We start from the raw sequence: 21,307 nt of genomic DNA, 5'->3' as shown, positions 1-21,307 counted from the left end.
TTTTCAGGAAAAAATGAGATGGCTATAGCATTTTGCCTTACTCTATAGTTTTGCATTAGTTTGTAAAAGTATTGCCGAATCTTTAAAAAAAAAATCAATTAATTTCTAGAATGGACACCTCAATATTGGCAAACTAATAAGTTCACATTAGACCCCATGACCCCCTCAACTTTTTACTCAAAGGCAACCTCCATTATCTGCTAAACTTATAAAGTGTGACCCATCCACTGAGGGAAACCAGTGGGACCCGGCCGTGACCACCTCCCCCCCCCCCCCCCCCCCCGACGTGGGTGGATTTATTTTTAAACAGCGCCCTCCATAGTCCAATATTAATAAGGTAATACATTTAGTACACAAAGATTGCATGTCATCACGTGCCTATAGCCTGCTGAATTCATTATTTTCCCATTACAAACTGTACAGTGATTTGTTTTCTTTGGTATAATTTTGATGATTGTGTCGTGAATATGGCGGAAAAGTTTGACCCCAAAGGTAAGTCGAAATGTTTATGGGGCGCTCAGCATTGCTTTAGAATAGACTGCTGTGCTGGCAGTGCTGCAATAAATATGCATTGCATGCATGGGATGGGATGGGCCACAAGTCAATGGGCGGCAGGCAGTCAGCAGTGGCAGGACTTCCATACATGGATGTAGTTGCGATAGGGAGGGGGGTTTACGTTATCGCATGGTCCATGGAGGTAGGAATTACCTCCATGGTTATCGCAACTTTGTTTGCTGGCAATGCAATCACAAGTCACATATTTTTCGTGTAGAACATGCACTTAACTTAAGACGAATGTCAAACCGGTAACTGTTACTCGTTTGATATTGAACGTCAAACGTCAAATAAGTAACCAACTTCACGCCGGTGTTTCAAGGACAAGGTTGTGGGTTCGAATCGATCAAGAAGCTAACTGCCAATTTCACACAATGAGTAGCTAAACAGTCTTAAAATTCATCTACACTTGTTATGGCAGTGGACACATATTGGTAATTACTCAAAATAATTATCAGCATAAAACCTCACTTGGTAACGAGTAATGGGGAGAGGTTGATAGTATAAAACTTTTTGTGAGAAACGGCTCCCTCTGAAGTGACGTGGTTTTCGAGAAAGAAGTAATTTTCCACGAATTTGATTTTGAGACCTCAAGAGTCAAGTTAAGAATTTGAGGTTTTCGAAAAATCAAGCATCTGAAAGCATACAACTTCGTGTGACAAGGGTGTTTTTTCTTTCATAGTTGGTTATCTCGCTACTCCGACAACCAATCGAGCTCAAATTTTCACAGGTTTGTTATATGCATAATTAATAATTATGTTGAGATACACCAAGTGACAATTACCAATCCCCTTTGTTTGCCGAGTTCCATTGATGGATGGGGAGATCATCCAACTAAAAAAAACAGATTAAATAAACACACTACTCAAGATCAGAGGCAGTGTGCCCTTTTAATTAAAATGCCCTTGCCTTGAGGAAAAATATAATTCCCTACTAACTGTGGGACGCTGTACTCTGTTAAAAAAAAATTGACATTGGCAGTTCATATACAAGCAGAACAAAAAGTGGCTAGTGCGAACCACAGATGTCAACAACATTATAAAAGGAGTACAGTGCCCCAGTAAGCAACTGAGTTTACTTTGTTAAATTTTATTGTCTAATCTTGACTTAATATTACAGAGCACCAGCACACCCGCTATAACCCCTTGAAGGATGAATGGGTTCTAGTGTCTCCACATCGGATGAAGAGACCCTGGAAGGGACAAGTGGAGAAGAAACCCACCGAAGATACTCCTCGTCATGACCCCAAGAACCCGCTCTGTCCACGGGCTACAAGAGCCCATGGAGATGTAAGCCTCCCAAAATGATTAGATGATTTTAAAAACAAGTAACTGATTGTGATACACTTCATAGTTCAATTTTATTCATAGCTCAGTTTATTCCCACCTGGAAGTTCCACTCAATCATTTAAAGTTACAAAATATAACTTTTACAGGAGAACCTTGAGATAGATGCTTTTCTTCAGCCAATTGGTATAAATAGCGAGCTTACACGTGTACATGAAGCTACAGGTTGATTTTGTGTAAATTTTTTTGTAATTTACAATTCTTTAGCGCCATACAGCAGCTCAAGGCTGTGATACTGATTGTGACACTTTGCATTTATAGTTCAATTGTATTAATAGTTCAATTTATTTCCACTTAATCATTTAAATTACAAAATATAACTATATAGGAGAACCTTGAGAAAGATGTACTTTACTACATGTATTATGCTTCTCTTCACCCAAGGGTATAATTAGGTACCTCCGAGGGTAGCTACAGGTTGATATTGTGTACATGTATGAACAAGTCACTAGCGCCATACAGCATATTTTTGGCCAAATGACCAGGGGTGGGTTTCACAAAGAGTTAGGACTAGTCTTATCTCGAGTTAGGACCAGCTACTCGTCCTAACTAAGGACTATCCATGCAATTTGTATCTCCTAGGACTAGTCCTAAGTTAGGACCAGTCCTAACTCTTTGTGAAATCGACCCCAGGGCACTGTATTCTAAACGTAAATCGCATTGAGATGTTATTGTGAAATGTTCTAGATAAGAACTAGTTTTAATTATCATTAATTTCAGCAAATATTTCTTCACTCAGGTGAATCCAGACTATGCAAGTACCTTTGTCTTTGAGAATGACTTCCCAGCATTGTTACAGGCAGGTGCACCTGAACCCAGTGAGTACAACACTTAGGGGAATGACTAAACTTTGTTTCAAATTAGGGCGCCCCCTTCAACCCTGTTTGTTTAAGTGCATGTTGATGGCATGTTGGGCTGAGCTGTAAAAGAGCATGCAATAATAATAACAATAATAATAATAATAACCAGTTTTTATATAGTGCTTTACACATCCGGAGGGCATCTCCAACATTATTACCCCCGGTCACTGGGCCTTAATTAAGTCCTTAAACCATCTCAGCTCCCTGGTGGGGAGTATGTAGCCTGTTCATCATTAATTATGTGCTATTCAGCTAAACCAATCACAAGAACCATCTCTGCCCTCATACACTGTAGGTACCCATTTACCCCTGGGTGGAGTGAAGCAATTATAGTGAAGTGTCTTGCTCAGGGACACAAGTGTCACAACCGGGATTCGAACTCACACTCTGCTGAACAGAAGCACCAGAGCTTGAGTTTGGTGTTCATATCCGCCCGGCCACGACACCCTTCTCATAGCTCTGGTGTTTCTGATCTGCAGCGTGTAGGTTCGAATCCCAGTAGTTTCACTTGTGTCCTTGAGCAAGACACCTTACCATAATCGCTTTGTCCTTTTCTGCAATAAGTTTTAAACACATTATCAACGGAGGCAATCACAGCTGGAATTTTTAATCGAATAAAGTTATGACAAACACCTTGCAATCGTGGACCCTCCTTTGTTCAACTCTTTGGGATAGCAACGGTTCCCAACCGTGGACCCATTGTCCCTTTTGTTATGTGTGGAAATTCCTATGTTCTGTACATTTAAGGAACATCCTTTCCTTTAACATTGTACATCGCATGGACAAGTGTAGTCCACATAGTGTTTCAATTAGTCTCTACATTATGTGAACCTCTTTTACTTACTGGTCCACACTATGCATGTAGCATTAAAACTCAAAAATAACAAACTGAAATCAGTTATTGAAAGAAAAATACTACAATTTTAACATGTTTAGCCGTGAAGTTCAGATCAACACTTTTCACTGGTTCGCTTGTGGGCTTTGCGAGGTAATGTGAAAGACAAGAAACGTTTTCTTTTCCCACAGGCCCAAGTGAACATCCTCTCTTCCAATCAGCTCCCGCCATTGGATCATGGTAAGCTGGCATTTAGTATCTTGAAAAGATTAATGGAAGCGAAACTTATATATCACAAATTACCTCGTAACAGAGCCACCAAACTCCCCAAAGATCATACCAATGATCTGACATGCATAGTTGTGTGCTTTCAGATGCTTGATTTCGAGACCTCAAAATCTAATTCTGAGGTCTCAAAATCAAATTTGTGGAAAATAACTTATTTCTCGAAAACTACATTACTTAATAGTAATAATAATAATAGTGGCTTCTTATATAGTGTTCAGGTTCGTCACGCAGTGACGCTCATGGTGCTTCAATATATATTACCCCTGGTCAGTGGGCCTTAAGAGGGAGCCGTTTCTCTCTACTTCAACAGCTCCCCATTACTTGTTACCAAGTAAGGTTTTACAGTATGCTAATAATTATTTTGAGAAATTACCAACAGTGTCTAATCTCATATGTATTATTTAAATTTTGCTGTTACTACTTCCAGCCAGGTGATGTGCTTTCATCCATGGTCCGACATCACACTACCTCTGATGTCACTCACAGAGATCAAAGCTGTTGTTGATAAATGGGCTGAGATGACCTCTGACCTAGGGTCAAAGTTCAAATGGGTTCAGGTGAGAAACAGCAAAAGGATCAACGATACGTCGTTTTCGACTTCAAAGCCAGGGTACACTTTTGGTAATGTCAAAGACTTGGGTGTATCCCAAATGCATGCATACAAATAACAAACCTGTGAAATTCTGGCTCACTTGGTTAAACTAGCAAAGTTGTAAGAAAATAATAACAGAAAAAATACCCTTGTTGTATAGAATTGTGTGCTTTCAGATTCTCGGATTCAAAGTTTTTGGTGAATAGTTTACCCCTTTCTCTAAAACCACATTACTCCAAAGGGGTTCATTCCCTTACAATGTTTAATAATTTTAACAGCTGCAGTGCCCTTTACCTCCAGTAAGTTTTTATATTCCTTAATGTTTGGAGTAACTACCAAATTTACATGTACACTCTGCCTTAAAAGCTTTTAAATTGGACCTCTCAATAAAGCAAACCTAATCACTGTACTAGCCAAAAACCCAATCAAGAGAGGACAAGGAAGTCAGGTTCAAACACAGAAGAAATTGTCAGTTTTAGATTTGGACATAATTTGTTATCAGCAATGAAGGTTTGATTGTAATTTTTCTCATCTTACAGATATTTGAAAACAAAGGAGCAGTGATGGGATGCTCAAATCCACATCCACACTGCCAGGTAAGCATGAGGGGAAAGCGTTTTTATTTTATTTTATATTTTTTTATGCAAGTCGTCAGACACACAAGGCCTGAAGGCTACTTCAAGGTGTGGGCTACAATTTACTATTTTTACAGGGGCCGCTCTACCTACTCCTAGGGCTGAAACATTAAGGCTTGGGTATCATCCATCAGAAGCCTGGCAGGTAGAGCAGAAAGCACTACCTCCCCAACTCCCAGCTTGAATCCGGTAATCTTAAATGCTAGGCCATGATACTTTATCTATACCCAACGAGTGTCTGAAAGTGTTGATAACTTTTAGGACAGTTTGGGTTGGAAAAAGAAAAGAAAAATTGACAAAAGCGGGACCTTCGATTTAAAGTGCCAGAAAGTCGTGGCCGAGAGGATAAGAGCACTGGACTCGAGCTCTGGTATTTCTTATCAGTGGAATGTTGGTTTGAATCCCAGTTGCGACGCTTGTGGACTTGTCAAGTCATGCAATTACTGGCCCATTGCAAAACTCACTGGCCTTATAGGGGTTTGCGGTCCAGTGTAATAATCCAGCCATGACTGTACCCAAAATCACCCACTCTTAGCTTGAGCTCACAATTTTATCAAAGTCCAAACATTTGGGTGTACTGTTGAGTTACTGTAGAGTAGATTATTTTGATAGATTTATTTCTTGAATGATTTAGTAGCTACAAGCTGAAGCCATTCTTTCAGACATGGTTAACTACGAGTTAGAAAATTAATCTTTAAATGAAATATATTAGTTAGTGGCAAGACTCAAAAAGTGCAAAAGAGTAAAAAGAGAACCCCTTGTATATGACTTCGCACAGCGCCCTTACTGGGGTCAAAGGGAGACCGCTCATTGAGCTATGAGTGATTTGTATGTTTTATAATTCTTCTCCCAAAGGTGTGGGGCAGCAATTTTATGCCCAATGAGCCTAGAATAAAAGATAGAACCCAGAGGGAGTACTACAAGACACATGGAACACCTATGCTTGTTGAATATGCCAAGATGGAAGCTGAAAAGAAGGTGAGTAGAATCTCTGAACTCCCTCCTTCTGCACATTCTTATTGTCTCCGTTCTGTCCAGGTAGCTGCAGGAATGGTCTTGGTCTACCACATTCCGTCAGAGCCATCCAGTCAGATTGGTGTAGTGGTGTCTTGCCTTCCACTTGTGGTACAACGGATTGAATATAAGAACGCAGTACTCACATATAAATCACTCTCTAACCAAGCTCCAACTTATCTGGGCAACCTTCTCCACACCCGCCAGTCTCTGTATAATTTAAGATCCACTTCAGCTGTTGTATTGATTGCCCCACGATCACGTACCAATGTAGGATCTAAAGCTTTTGCTGCAACTGGGCCAAAATGCTGGAATCGTCTTCCTCAATCTGTTCGTTTAGCCAATTCCCTGAGTTCCTTCAAATCCCAATTAAAAACCCACCTCTATCCTAAGTTACTCTAGATTGAATCATTGTTAACTGCATTGTTTTGTCTGTAAAGCATGTAGTTTATCTTTTGTTTTGTTGCTATTGTATTTCGTTAGCGCTTTGTATCGCTTTTGTAAAAAGCGCTTTATAAGTTAGGTTATTATTATTATTATTATTAATCCCACAAGGGGGCACTGTGTTGATTGGGTTTTTTTGGGGGGGGTTTTTTTGGTGGGGGGTGGGAGCATGCACCATGAACACTTATGTGGATACCAGTGCTATAGAAGACGCCATTATAATTAATTGTTTACATTTTATTTTGATTACACATCCAACAGCACAGTGAGCGCCAATAATCTGATGAATATGAAAGAAGAAGAAATGTTCAGTTTTAGATGTGGGAGGAAAACTCAAAAAGGGGGAAAACCCCTGCAATCAGGTAGGGACTGAAAACCGAGTCCACATGCGAAGAACGAAAGAAACCACTGAGCCAACCTGATTCCTATTTTATTTTGACATTGATTTATGAAGCTCTGTATTTAAAAATGCATGTTTTACACAATGTCTGTCATCAACTTCAAGATGGCCTCTATGTTGGGTTCTCAAAAGATGCGTCAGTAAATTTGCATTGAAATAACTGAACAATCATTCCCTATCTATTCAGGAACGAATTGTTGTAGAAAATGATACCTGGTTAGCTGTTGTGCCTTATTGGGCAATGTGGCCATTTGAAACGATGCTGTTACCACGGCGACATGTACTGCGGTTACCAGACCTCACATACGAGGAGCGAAATGGTGAGTGAAGGAATTTGAGAAAGAGTCCAGTCTTTTTAAGAAACAATTGTCTTTTTGATCTCACTGAGGACTCGGTTTGTTGCAAGTCGCTGGTCATTTAATTCACACATTTTTGTGTATTACCTCAAAACAATTGAAGCATCAGGGACAAATTTCATGGCTCTTGTACGATGATTATTAACTAATAATCAATTCCAACTGCTGCAAGAGAAATTGTTGAGGTTTTATTGCGACTATTGATCCTGTGAATGTAGAAACTTGTACCGTTTTTTTTCTTCCCCCTTTACATAGGTCTAGCCGATATCATTAAGCGACTGTGCATCAAGTATGACAACCTGTTTGAAACATCATTCCCTTACTCAATGGGATGGCATGGTGAGTAAACAAAGCATGAGGGTCAAAGGTCATGTGGAATAAATGCTACTTTTCATTATTTAAGATGGGCCATAGAGTGGTCAAATTAATTACCATAAAAACTGACTTGGTGAGAAGCACTGCAGCTGTTAATAGTATAAACCAATGAGAAAGAATTCCCATTGAAGTTAAAGATATACAGTAAAGTGTAGTAGTCGAGCGGTTTTAGAAGGAGCACCAAACTCAATAATAACACAGACATTTATATTGCGCAGTGACCTATATCAATATACTCTATGCGCATTACAAGACAGCTCTGATTAGAGTGTGGGTTGGAGTCCTGGTTTGGGCGTTTGCATCCTGGTTGGAGCAAGACATTTTCCCATAATTACTTTGTCCATTGGATGGGACGTAAAGCCAGAAGTCCTGCGCACTAAGATTGGTAGTGCATGTAAAAGAATGCAGAACATTTTATCGTGCAAGAGTACACGTAGGGGTTAACCCCAGTGTTTCTGGTTCGCTGAGCAAGCACCCCTGTTTACAGGTTTCCTCAGACTTGCGAGCTACAGTCTATAAGTTCATCTATGAGGCATCCTTGGTTTCCATTCCGGAAATATATACAGAAAGAAAACAAACAATAGTAGTTGAGTCCTGACACTTCAATCATTGTGCACTAGATAGCATTGCAACTATTAAGAGTTTAAAACCTCAAAAACACTGATTAATGTTGTTTTTTAACCCATACACCGATGTGTATTAGCACTGTATACTCAGTACTTTCCCCCGAGTCCTGTGAAAATATATCACAGGCCTATTACTCGGGTGGGATTCGAACCCATGACCCTTGCAATTCATTATTCTAGAGCAGTGTCTTACCAACTAGACTATCGAGATTGCCCTGTAGCTAGAGGCAGTTCAAATCCCATGCTTTTCGCAGTGGATACAGCAACGATATATATCAGATGTTTAATTTGGAACGGGGATAATATTAGTTTTAGGTTTTTACCCATACAGTACATTGATGTGTGTAGCACTGTATACTCAGTCGTTTACAAGTATAGGTACTGAGTAGTTTACAACTGGTTTTCAAGGTTTGTGTAAATAGAACACTTTACCTTTCTCAGGTGCTTTGGTGCATATCTTGGTTTAACAATAGATTCACTGCATTTGAAACAATTGTATTTAGTCTTTGAATGAATTTATTGGTACACAGGTGCACCCACAGGGGAGTCGCTCAATGAAGACAACAGCCACTGGCAGCTCCATGCATTGTACTTCCCCCCTCTGTTAAGGTCAGCAACTGTGCGCAAGTTCATGGTGGGATATGAGATGATGGCACAGGCACAGAGGGATCTAACAGCTGAACAGGTAAACACAACTGCCATAAAAAAAAGTTATTAATAGTGATGGACTTACTGACTAAACCCGACCATTAATTTTCCCAAAAGAAATGTTAGTTGGAAAAAAATTATTTTATCAATATAAACCGCAAGGGAAACTGACTATGGGTAAATTTTGAAATGATTTTTGGGGTTGAACAAAGAATTGACTAGAGTGGGATTCGAACCAACGACCTCTAGATTAACGTGCCGGCGCTCTACCAACTGAGCTATCTAGCCCTATATTGGCGATGTCCCTATTTTGTCAATATCTTTGTTCGGGGGTGCCAGTCAGAACGTTTCAAACTAAAGCAGTGTTCCCATTGGACTTTTTTTTAGTCAAAGTACCGTGACTTTTCTGTAGAATGACAAAATTAAATCCAATGAGGAAGCATGGTGTACTTTCCCTTGTGGTTTGCCACGTGATATTTTTTTTAAATTTTGTTACAATTTTAACAGATTTTAAAATTGATTTATGATGATTTCAGGCAGCAGAGAGACTACGCAATTTGCCAGATGTCCACTACAAGGGAACAGTCAACGAGTAACGGAAGTTACTGTGCTCTACAAATGCCAGACAATGATTGATCGATTGATTTTGAAGGAGATAATTTCCTTTAATTTGAAAAGATCACGAAATGTTTTATCAAATCCTGGTAATTTTGCATTCCATTTGTTCAATGTGATTTATGAAGTGGTATTAAAATGGTACTCATTAATTCACATTGTCTATATTATGGTAATTGAATATTATGACAGGGTGCTCTATTGTAAATTTGTAAAGATTTTCTATTCTAAAATGAAGTGTGCTATTATTTATTGCCAAAATAAGTGATTTTTTTATTGAAAATATTTTTATTTTGAGGACTTGATACTCATGCAGGCATACAGGTACTTGACCTTCGGGGAAAAAAAATTGAAGCTTTATTGATTACAAGTACCCAGTTCTAAGTCTGGGCGACCAGTTAAATTTACTACTCGACTAGTTGCCTTTCAAATAGTCGCAACTTCGACACTAGTTGCAACTAATTTTTACTTGCTAAGATGCATTGGGGCATATTGAAGGATTGTGTCACCTATGTCTGATTGTGCTTCACCAGTCAGTAAAAAAAAATTAGTTCACCAAGCAGGTCTCAACTATTTTTGTAGTAGTCTTGGTGGCACTATTAAACGAGCAGTTGAAAAAACTGTAGTCGCAACTGCGACAATAGTCGCACTACTCGCCCAGGTTTACCCAGAACTGAACTACTAAGAATTTTGAGTTTTACAGACTGCCACTTTTTAAGGCTATTTAGTTGATCAATGAGTCGTAATGAAAATCATGATTTTATAATTTAATTTTTAAGTATTTTTTCTACAGCAGCTTGGTGACTCTGGGCCCTTGGTTTTTGTTATTCCAACCTCCAGACGAAGAGGTTACGTAATAACTTATAGACCGTGGGATGATGCTCCAAATTCTGCTTTTCAGTGCTCTACCCTACACAACTACTTACATTTGGTCTCAAAATTTGAAGAAAATTCAACTTACCACCCAAAAAAAGTCGTCAAGCACAAAACTTGCACAGTATGGATTTATTCGCGAAATGAAGCACAATAATACAGCGAGAATAAATGGCTGAACGTGCAACAAAAAAATAGATGACTTATAAGCTCGGCCAATCATAGCGCATATGACATGCATGCGGATGTGTGGACCAATGAAAGAGCTTGTTTCGAAGTCCTGTGGTTTTGTGGCCCTTTTCGAAACGACGGCGCCTGCGTTGGATTCAGCTTCAGGTTCCCTTATCTCGTCTGAAGCCCTGACTGAGTGCGTACGCAAAGTACGCACAATTGCCAAAACAACCGCGGGGCCAAGCTAGCATGCGGAGCCGAAGCCGTGGTTTCGAGAAGGATTTCAGAAAGATGTCGTCTACGCTTCTCAGGAAACTTCGTCCTGTGTGAAGGGAAGAAAGTTGCGAAGATCGGCCCGTTTTATGTTACATGAAAACAACATAAATTTAATCCGAGCTAGTTCGGGAAAATAGTTATCGCTGGCAGGAGTTCGTTGGCCCAGCAGTGGTTAGGAAAAACATCATGATCATCATGACATGTGAAAATGTGTATGCTTGGACGCCATGGATGATGACATGACAGCGACCTACAAAAGACAAGACCTTCCGATCCAATTTCACCAGAAAGCACAGCGGCAGCTGCTGGTTGGAGTACCGTGGATGTACTAGTGGAAGTTGAAGGTATTTAGGCAACATTTCTTTCCAGAATAAGTTGTGCTTCAATTCGAAGCAAAGCAGTTAATCATTTTTTTTTTTTTTTTTTTTTTGTCAAGTCATGAAGTTAAACAAAATGAAATGCTCCGATCTCTCAAATATATGAAACGAAATCAGAGTCACGATCACATGATGAGGATACACATTTTGGTGATGAATCATGATGATGACACACATCGGTTTTAGTTATTTACTTAATACTTGAATTAATAACAAAAAACATACATCATATTCATACATGCACTGTTACAATTAGTAATTACAATTACATGTACAGACTACAGTATGAAAAATCAAAAAACATTAAATATTCAATGCACTAGGCCGATTAAAAATGTACACGATTCAGGAAAAATTAAATTGGCCCTTACTTACTAAACACTGAAGTGGAGGAAAGGCAAGGGTACATACACGTACCCCAAGACCCCCATACTAATCACGTGATGAAGTATGCTTGAATAATAATAAATAACATCCCCATCTTTATTCTTAAAATTCTAGAGGCAAACAACCAGATTTCTTTGAGATGTGGTATTAAAATTAAAATTTTGTATTTAAACTAAGGGGAACAAGCCTAATTTTGTTTTCAAATAAGATGAGTAAACTAGGGCCTCATTTATTTGTATTTCTTTTCTTTTCAGTATGACATGTCCGCTCTGGGTTAGTGGTATATCAACACTTTTCGCTGACAATGAAGCGTGCAGGTAGTAGGAGAAACAAAGAAAGGCAGAAACTAATCTGAGAAAGCTAAAGAAGAACAAAAGTTGAAGGTAAAAAAAAATAACTTGTTCATTACTCTCGTCCACCAGAAGAAATACTGTGCGTAACCTTCTAACCTTTTTTTCTTTTGTTTTCAGGAAAACGAGAGAAAAAACTCAAATGAATATATGGTTAACTGTTGGTATTTGTGAACAGGACCAGTATCCCTATTAAATAAAAAAATCTATATATAAAATCTGTGTAAATTTTTGCAAGAATTTGCTACAAGATAATGAAAAGTTCAAAGTATTGGGTAAAAATGTCCTCTTTATATCAAAAGCTTTCCAGTGCTCTTTATCATACGTTTTGTATGGATTGACCTTTAGTAGTTGGGCACAAGTTGACTAGGGTATGAGGGCATGCCACTTGGATATGAGAAATTCATACTGCCTAAATAAACTTTGGATTGGATGTGTACTACAATTAAGGAACAATGAGTTGATCTACCTTCACCAAAACTGTACATGTTTGCTTTTCCTACAAATTGTTTTTATTTTGTGTACTGTCTGTTCAGTCATCGAGTATGCTTTTATAATTCGCTTGCAGAACGCGAGAATAGTGATGCCATTAGCAACGAGACAACTGAAGGTGAACCACGATCAAAAGGTTGCTACGCTCTGACACTGGTGATTCTGAAACGCCTCAGCTGAACGTGCTCCCCGAACAGTGTATCATGCAGATTGAAGAAGAAAGTATGTAAAGGAAAATATCACACAGCAGATGTTCCTGTCAACAAATCAATTTCCCCTGCACAGACTTATGCTTTTGTGCTAGTTGCGGAGTGGCTTTAAAGGACTCGGACGGGGATGTTTATTCTGATGATAACTAATTTAAACAAAATGTTGTCTAAATCATCATTTTCAATAGAAAAGTAGAAAAAACAAGAAGAGAATTCTGCACAAGTACAATGTGTAAAAAGTAAGCTTTTGGCTTACCAAAATATAAACCTTAAAATAAATGTGGAACAATATTTGAGAATTGAATTAACCCATCAGTTACTGTGGTACCAGAAAGACAGTTTGGGAACTAGATTTATATTATTTTCATTCAATTTTGTAAAATCTTTATATCTTTGAAATTGTTAACGGCCCTGTCACACCATGGTGTATCGCCTTAACGTATGCCGGCGTATAGGCCTACAGAAACTAGTTCGAGCATTTTAAAAGTTCAAGAGTGCCCAACTTCCCAGAATCGCATCCATAGCGTACTGAACGTATACAAAGCGTATGACTAATGAATTGATAGCGTATCACTAACTTAAAATGAAGTTATGTATGTTACAGGTGGATACGTGAGAATACGTCAAGACTTTTTGGGGATACGCCAGGCATAGGTTATACGGCACATAAACGGATTTATTATTGTTTTAAATTGAATTGTTTGGGGAATTTAAAAGGGCCTTTTCAAGAAAGTAACATAATTCATCATGATAACAATGAGTATTGTACTAGAAATGTGTCATTATGATATGAAGAGAAGAAATTAAAAAAATCTTAATGTCAACAATATCCTTTTTTGTCAAGTTCATTCATTCAATCGATTACAATTTAATTAAGGCCTGTCTAAGCTCTGAAAACTTAGTAAATGACCAAAATGAGGCCCAGAAAGTTTGTTAGTGACATTAATTTGAAACAATTGAAATAACTCAATTGGGGAAATGATTGATGTCCAGGGATGTTAAATAATTAATTAATCTGGGAGAAAAGAGCTGAAAACCTGTAAATGAAAGCAAAATAAATAAGCCAGTATATTTTCCCCATTCGTTTGTGCACTTGGTGATTTGCCCATAGAGTTTGTGCATAGTTCTCCAGTTTTGACCAATAGAGGGCGCTATTTTTCTATAATTATTTTCTAATTAAAATAACTCATTACTGTGCAAGTTTTGCCCTTGACGACTTTCACATGTTATTCAGGACTACCATAAGAACATCTGGGGAAAAATTCAGGTAGTTGCAGAGGGTAGACCACAAAACTCGAAAACTAGAGCCCTTTTTGATGATCATCCCACGGTCTATTAATAATATTTTGTAAGCGCAACAGAGCAGTACATTTTTGGCATGTTCATGCAGCTTAGGTAGATTTATAGCAAACTGAAACAACAAAAGTTCTCCTTAGGTAAATTTTAGGCTGAATATTTCATAGACATCATGATTTGGTACCAAGTTTTGTAAAGGAAAGCTATCCAATAAAAAACAATGTATTTTTGAACAGTTCATCTAATTTCCAATCGTGACTAAACAAACAAGGGCAGGATTATTTTGAAAATTTGAATTGGGTTTTAAAGGGTACGTAGAGGTTGGGTTCAACTCTAAAAATGAATGGCAATAAAAACTTATGGGGTAAGAAGTACTGTACACCAGCTTCGGATATTACATAATGCATTTCGAGAAACATTTCACTTAGAAGTACCACGGTCATTGAAAAAGATTTAACTTTTTATCCTCCCAAAATTTGAATATATAAGAAGCGTTACCGCGGTAACACTTCTCAGATTGTGTATTCCTATACGGATTATTCTTCCTGTGTGGACATATTCACTCCGGAGTTCAGCAATATCTAAAAAATGCGACCACCATTTGAAATGTAATTTTCACGTTAATTTTATAACTACATGGATATTCATATTAGGAATAAAACAATCAAAAAAATTGTTTAAAAAAACAAAGGTATTGACTCAATTCACCTGACGTCATCATCAAAATAATCATGGATGCGCCATACTGGTGGGCAATGTCACTGTGCGTTATTCAGTGAAGTGCGCATTTTAGGCGCCGCAGCATTTACACAATAACCTAATGCCCACCAACATGGTGAACATGGGCAGTCGCCACATGTGACGTGCGTGCTAGGGGTCAATACATTGCCTTTTAACCAATTATGTCAAATCTCTTTAGAGTAACTTTATTATCTGTCGTAGTCTGGGTGTTATGCAACGCTAAATGAACAATAAATGAACATTATATCGCATAGAAATGCCTTGTCCTAAATTCTGTGTTTGTGTCTTGACTCTTCAGTATTTAAACTTCTTCAAACTGGTAACTTTATATATGGATTGTTTGTACATTAATAGAAGCATTCAATTATTTTAAAGCCAAGCTTATTTCTTACAAAGACAAACAGACAAAATCTTGGTGAGAACATTTGGTTAATTTTACAGTTAATTCTGAAAACAACTGTTCTCTTCAGATAAATTGTCGAAGGGACAAGTACCAAGTATAGTCGATGTGACCTCTGACGTCACACGAAAACCATAACATGATTCGCGCGCATACCGCCGGGCAAAACTTTTGTGTTTTGGCAGCCAGCTAGAAAGTGTACGCAATCTTACTACAACTACGCAACTCAGTGCCCGGCGAAACATGACGTATATAGTGTTTTGTCAACAGAGGGCGGTTCAAATGTAAACATTGGTCACATCGTCTATACAGTGCTAACACACATCGGTGTAAGGGTAAAACCAAAATAATATTCTTGTATCCCTGATGTAAACTTAACATCTCGCTGCGGTACCCACTGCACAAACATGGGATTCAAAACTGCCTCAAGTCATCGGCAATCTTTAGAATTGCTAAGGTCATGGGTTCGAATCCCACCCGATACCTGTTTTTTTTTTTTACAGAACTCGAGAATAGTACCAAGTATACAGTGCTAACACACATCTGTGTAAGGGTAAAACCAAAATTAATATCTTCCTCTTGTAGTAGAGTATAGTCGTACTGTAAGGTGCAAAATGTGCGATCAGGAACACAACATCCTCTACATGTATTATTTTACAGGTGGGAAAAGTGCAAGTAAAAAACGCCACCCATCTGTCCTAACGTAGGGTCATTAGACTCGGCCTGCTCCTAACTGCTTCATTTATCCCCGATGCAAATTGATCATCTATTAAAAGGTACTTCACATAGTTAAGATGTGATTTAAAATAAAACTTCTACATTGTTTTAACAAATGTACCCCTGCACCCCTTTGCACCCCTGCCACCCTAGACTTGATGACAAGTTGTTAGGCGCTGCCTATTTGTCTGCCTTTCATGCAACAGTCACAGTGCGATGTTACACATGCAACAGTCGTAGGTAGCGCGAGGCAGCTCTAATTGCGACTGACCCACACACACATACTGGGATCGAGGGTGTGTGTATCCTCTTGGTAGCTACGCCGCGCTGTAACTACACCGTCTTGACTTCAAGACTATGTGCCACCCCAAGAACATCGTCCCACAATGTTGCACAAACACAAAAGCTGGTTATTTATAGGCAAGATGCTAAATAAGACAAAACAACACATTTTTTTTTATACAGAACAGATCAAGTGGAATGCCCAATCTCTTTCACATTTATTTACTATTTAACTAGTCCCTAAGTTCTATAATGCTACTTGTACATATTTATTGTAGAAAGCTAAATAATTTAGAGTTATATAGGGACTAAAAGATAGCAAAAAATATCAAGACTGTACTTAAAATTTCTAACATACAATTGGTTTTCATGTGTTTAAAACGAGAAAAGATTGCCCAAAGAAGTCACAGTTAAATTACTTTTTTTCTTAAATTGGAAAAAAAAGGTAATAGTTTTTTTTGGAGACAACTAAAAGCAAGAAGTGCTGGATTGCATTTTAATTATAAGATATTATTAAAATAAAAAAGATTGCAATTTGTTTTATCATGTTCAACATGCCCTCTGGTTAAATTGTACACAACTTGTTCAAGAATAAAGCCTAATCTTTGATTGCAAAAAGAGCTACCACAATATGGTCATGAGATGATGAAGTGTTGACCAATTTTTCAAACTGATAATCTCAATTGAAATCTGTTAAAGTTAAACACCCACTACGGTCTTGCATCTTGACTACACTCCCTTGATATGACACATTCCGTTTGGTTCATTTTCTGCATCCTGTCTTAGTGTTCCGCACCCCCGAACGAAGATATTGACAAAAAAGGGACACCGCCAACATAGGGCTAGATAGCTCAGTTGGTAGAGCGCCGGCACATTAATCAGAGTAGCTCCGAGTCCCACTCTTGTCTTTATTCAACCCCAAATAAATAAACTTAGATCTTGCAACCCCGGTAAGCTCATAATTTGATATGAAGAAAATATCGCCGTCCAGGACCATGTTTGTGCAATACTTGTTTTGCATTTTTTGGAGCTCCTTGACGATGGAGTTTATTGATCAAGAGTGGTCTACAAAGTAATTGTGCGGCAAAAGGAGACAATAATTTTCCAAAGTAAAGCCATTATTTGCAGATTTCTTTCCATTTATACGCATTTTTTATTAACAACATGAGGACATTATGAATATGCAATTCGTAATTATAGCACTGAGACAATAATATTATCTCTGCTTAGTTCGAAGGAAAAAGGTGTGGGGTAAAAATGAGGTCGCCCTTGATCGGTAAAGACGTCTTCACCAATGAGATAGTGTGTCCACTTTGTAGAGAGATTTACCAACAACAATTTAAAAAAGAAATACATTTTCCAATGTATGAACAAATCCTCAAGCACTCAATAAAATAATGATCATGTTGTTTGCACATTAATTCTTTTCTCTATTCTTATATACCATGCGTAATATGTGGCAGATAGTGTCAACCCCCCCCCCCCCCAATGTTCTTTACTGTAACACTCTTTTTCCTCTTGCCTAGATGACGCCCCCCCCCCCCCCTAAAATCCTCAGAAGGGTTCTTAAGATGCCCATGCCCACAACACAGTGCAGACACAATGGGGGGGGGGGGGGGGGTTACACCATGCGACATAGTATTGAGCACCAAATGCTCACTTTACTTATAAAAACAACCACAAAAAACAACAACAGCTCGCTCCTTCAAATGCATTCAATATTTTTTTTTTTTTTTTAACCCAATACATCATGTAAAACAGACTTGACTTGCACATATCCCATGAAACGTGAACATTCAACCGATCTCTGAAAAACCCACTTCCACTCTTGGGATTTTCCATGTAACCATTTAACACATTTCCACCATCACGAAAAAATACACACATACAAACAAAATCTACTTTTTTTTTCTCTGAGAAAACCCCATATCAACTTCCAATTTTAATCAAACTTTATAGTGTTAATATTTTTACCTTTGAGTCAGGTTCAGAAATGAGTGAGTAAGTGCAAGGCTGAACAAGTACATGTATGTGTAGTCTAATGCCGTAGCGTTTGTTTTTAAAAACACACTTCAAAATGAATACATAAGCCTCCATTAACAAAAAACATTAGCCTAAACCAGTATCAACTTCAAATTTGTACAGCTTTTATCCGATTATTATTCGTTTTGATAATTAACATTTGATAAACTCAAATTAAGATAAAATGTTGGCAAGTGGTCCACACTGCTTCAAGTCTATTTGAACATGAAGTATTTCGTAAGCTAGCATAAGCATTTTAAATACCAATTAGATAGAGCGATAGGTTGGTCACTAATGAAGGATGCCGAGCATTTTGTGTGCTTCTGCTTAAAACTGATGAAAATACCCTCCATTTGTCGCCAGTATGTCGCTAAATTCCAAAATGCAAGTCAATAATTACATTGATGCATCTTAAAATTTCAAAGGCACCAGTCTCTCCCAGCCAACATACCAAATAGTGTTGTACAACAAATAGCTCTGCAAATTAGACACAGCCTTCGTGAAAAAAAAAAAAAAATTGATACCAGACAAAAACAAATGACTGCAATGGTCAGTTAGACTGGTATCCTTTCAAGTGCAACTAAACTATCAGGGAAGTATTACATAACTGGTGCTCTGACTGATATGAGGATTGGTTAAGACCGTTTCTGAATCAAGCGACTTCCGGCTATGGCTATAACCTTTGACTGGTGTCCTCTCAAATGCAGTGATTTATCAGGGAAGTATTACATAACTGGTGCCCTGACTGATGTTAGGGTAGATGAAGACCGTTTCTAAATGACTGCAATGGTCAGTTAGACTGGTATCCTTTTAAGTGCAACTAAACTATCAGGGAAGTATTACATAACTGGTGCCCTGACTGATGTTAGGGTAGATGAAGACCGTTTCTAAATCAAGCGACTTTAGCTATGGCTATGGCTGTGACCTTTGACCTCAATGACTATGTTGTTGAGTGTATAGGCCTTTCCAGCGTTCCAGCTGTAGCCCCTTGCCGAAGCCATCAATTCCAAACAAACCAAATTGTTTTACTCGAGCAATGGGACCACTTTGACTTGCCATGTCATGACCTATTACTTTACGTTTTAAAATTTCCAATTTATACCAGTCCCCTGGTAAGAGAATTTACTTTAATAATGTGAAATATTACACTTGTATCATAGCTGATGCATTATACCACAAGCTAAAACAGTTGCTTTTTATTTTGCATAATTAGCAGTTAATCATGTTTTTACTATTTTTTTTCTTCTTCATAGGTTTAGTACAAAAATGTTATACACCTCTCTATCCGTGATAAAAGTAAAGGGTTGACAAAAACACAAAGAGTTGTCTTCTTAATAAGTGATTGAGAGCGTACAATTACCATAACTGCAAGAAATAATATCGTTGAGGTATTCACGTATCCTATTGAAGTGAGTATCTAGTGCCACACCTTCGTAATCCCGCAGTTCACTCGGAGCACACATGAGACGATGATGATGTTGATTTTTGATTTTCTCTTCTTGTCGACACCGCTGTCAAAAGTCGTGCAACTCCAGTAAAGAATGGTTGAAAGTAAACAAAGAGATTTTCCACAAGCTAATACATTTTGTAAAGTGAAGATGTCCATAATATGTTTTAGATCATTGCTTCGATGTAATGATGGTGCTCAAGGTCATATTTTATCATGATGATACACAAGGTCATACCTTGCCATGACACACAAAGTCAAACCTTGCAATGATGATGCACAAGGTCAAACCTTGCCATGATGATGCACAAGTTTGTATCTTGTCATGATGATACACAAGGTCGTATCTTGTCATGATGATACACAAGGTCGTATCTTGTCATGATGATACACAAGGTCAAACCTTGCCATGATTATGCACAAGGTCATATCTTCTCATGATGCACAAGGTCGTATCTTGTCATGATGCACAAGATCGTGTATTGTCATGATGATACACAAAGCTGTATCTTGTCATAATTATACACTAGGTTGTATCTTGTCATGATGATACACAAGGTCATATCTTATCATGATGATACACAAGGTTGTATCTTTTCATAATCATGCACAAGGTCGTATCTTATCATGATGATACACAAGGTTGTACTTAGATCATATCTTGTTATGACATCACATGACCGCAACGCTCATGATATGACCTCAAACAAACATGACATCAACCAACACGATATGACATCAACTAACAAGATATGGCGTCAAAATTCAATTTCTACAAGGAATAATGGATTATTTACAGAGTTCAACCTAACACAGTAAATACCCTTTGAATTTTGCTAGATTTTTGGTAAGGTGTGACAGTAATAATATGGCTATGTTAAGGTCTATTTAACATAGGAAAGCCACATTGTCTGCATAGTATGCATACATTATTTAACAAGTCATCATTACAACAAAGCAAAATGTCCCCTAACAATTTATAGATATCTTCAAATAGTTACATCCAAGCCCACCCAGCCTCCCTCCCTCCCTAAAAAACAATAAATAAAACTTAAAAAAACATCCCAAATAAAAAACAACCAAATAACATTACCTCCCCCCCCCCCAAAAAAAGAGACATGTCTTCCAAAAATGTTAGTAGTCTATACAAAGAGTTCAGTGGGCCTCATCGGCCTGAGTAAAAACATCATGACTCCCCGTTCCCGGAGTCATCCTCGTCGTCAAAATAGCAACCATCTTCCTCTTCCTCCTCGTAATCGCCGTCGTCCGCGTAGTCGTCATCCTCGTAGAAATCCGTCAGGTCTTGGGAGCTGTGCGAGGGCGTCTGCGCTTTGTGCTGGATGCAGTAATCCTGCAGCGTCAGGGGAACTTTTACACCGTCCTTCTGGGCTTCAGCTTTCGTCTTGGAGACTTGTCTCCTGTGAATAAGAGGGAAAACAAAACAAAAATACATCATCTAATGAAACAAGGTATAGAGCCTAGACATTTAATTACTTCAGTTGAAATTGATTATGGGCTTATTATTACATTCATTCATTGATTCATATTGGTTTACATAAACATGCACAGCTACAATCATGTGTACACATTTTTTTCCAAGTCCATTTTATGAACAACAGTTTGAAAGAAAAATAATAGTTCTATTGCCTGGGACTAGTCCTAAGTTAGGACTACCTTT

General features: G+C 38.1%; 2 protein-coding genes across 2 annotated transcripts in view; one reads left to right on the top strand and one right to left on the bottom strand.

Moving 5' to 3' along the window:
* Positions 1 to 350: 350 nt before the first annotated feature.
* Positions 351 to 13,553, top strand: LOC139941979 (galactose-1-phosphate uridylyltransferase-like). The gene is made up of 13 exons (XM_071938634.1): positions 351 to 492; positions 1,675 to 1,844; positions 2,641 to 2,719; positions 3,788 to 3,836; positions 4,312 to 4,441; positions 5,016 to 5,072; positions 5,967 to 6,089; positions 7,157 to 7,289; positions 7,581 to 7,664; positions 8,857 to 9,011; positions 9,511 to 11,253; positions 11,928 to 12,056; positions 12,592 to 13,553. Exons 1-11 carry the CDS (start codon positions 468 to 470, stop codon positions 9,568 to 9,570), a joined length of 1,065 nt encoding a protein of 354 aa, XP_071794735.1. The 5' UTR covers positions 351 to 467; the 3' UTR covers positions 9,571 to 11,253; positions 11,928 to 12,056; positions 12,592 to 13,553.
* Positions 13,554 to 16,349: 2,796 nt separating this feature from the next.
* Positions 16,350 to 21,307, bottom strand: part of LOC139941537 (ubiquitin-conjugating enzyme E2 R2-like) — a 31,132-nt gene continuing 26,174 nt past the window's right edge. The window contains exon 5 of the mRNA XM_071938082.1: positions 16,350 to 21,047. Within this exon, the coding sequence (XP_071794183.1) occupies positions 20,816 to 21,047 (232 nt within the window). The 3' untranslated portion in view covers positions 16,350 to 20,815. The remainder of the gene's footprint in view (positions 21,048 to 21,307) is intronic.

This window comes from Asterias amurensis, chromosome 9, assembly GCF_032118995.1.
Source record: "Asterias amurensis chromosome 9, ASM3211899v1".
NCBI classification, from domain to species: Eukaryota; Metazoa; Echinodermata; class Asteroidea; order Forcipulatida; family Asteriidae; genus Asterias; species Asterias amurensis.
The sequence above is the reverse complement of the archived record's forward strand: the minus strand, read 5'-3'. Positions and strand labels throughout refer to the sequence as shown.

What these genes read in the sequence shown, in the direction of transcription:
- LOC139941979 (XM_071938634.1), top strand. Translation starts at nt 468, where the DNA reads ATGGCGGAAAAGTTTGACCCCAAAG. An exon ending in CTACAAGAGCCCATGGAGAT is followed by an intron (nt 1,845 to 2,640) that starts GTAAGCCTCCCA and finishes TTCTTCACTCAG; the next exon opens with GTGAATCCAGACTATGCAAG. An exon ending in AGATGGAAGCTGAAAAGAAG is followed by an intron (nt 6,090 to 7,156) that starts GTGAGTAGAATC and finishes CTATCTATTCAG; the next exon opens with GAACGAATTGTTGTAGAAAA.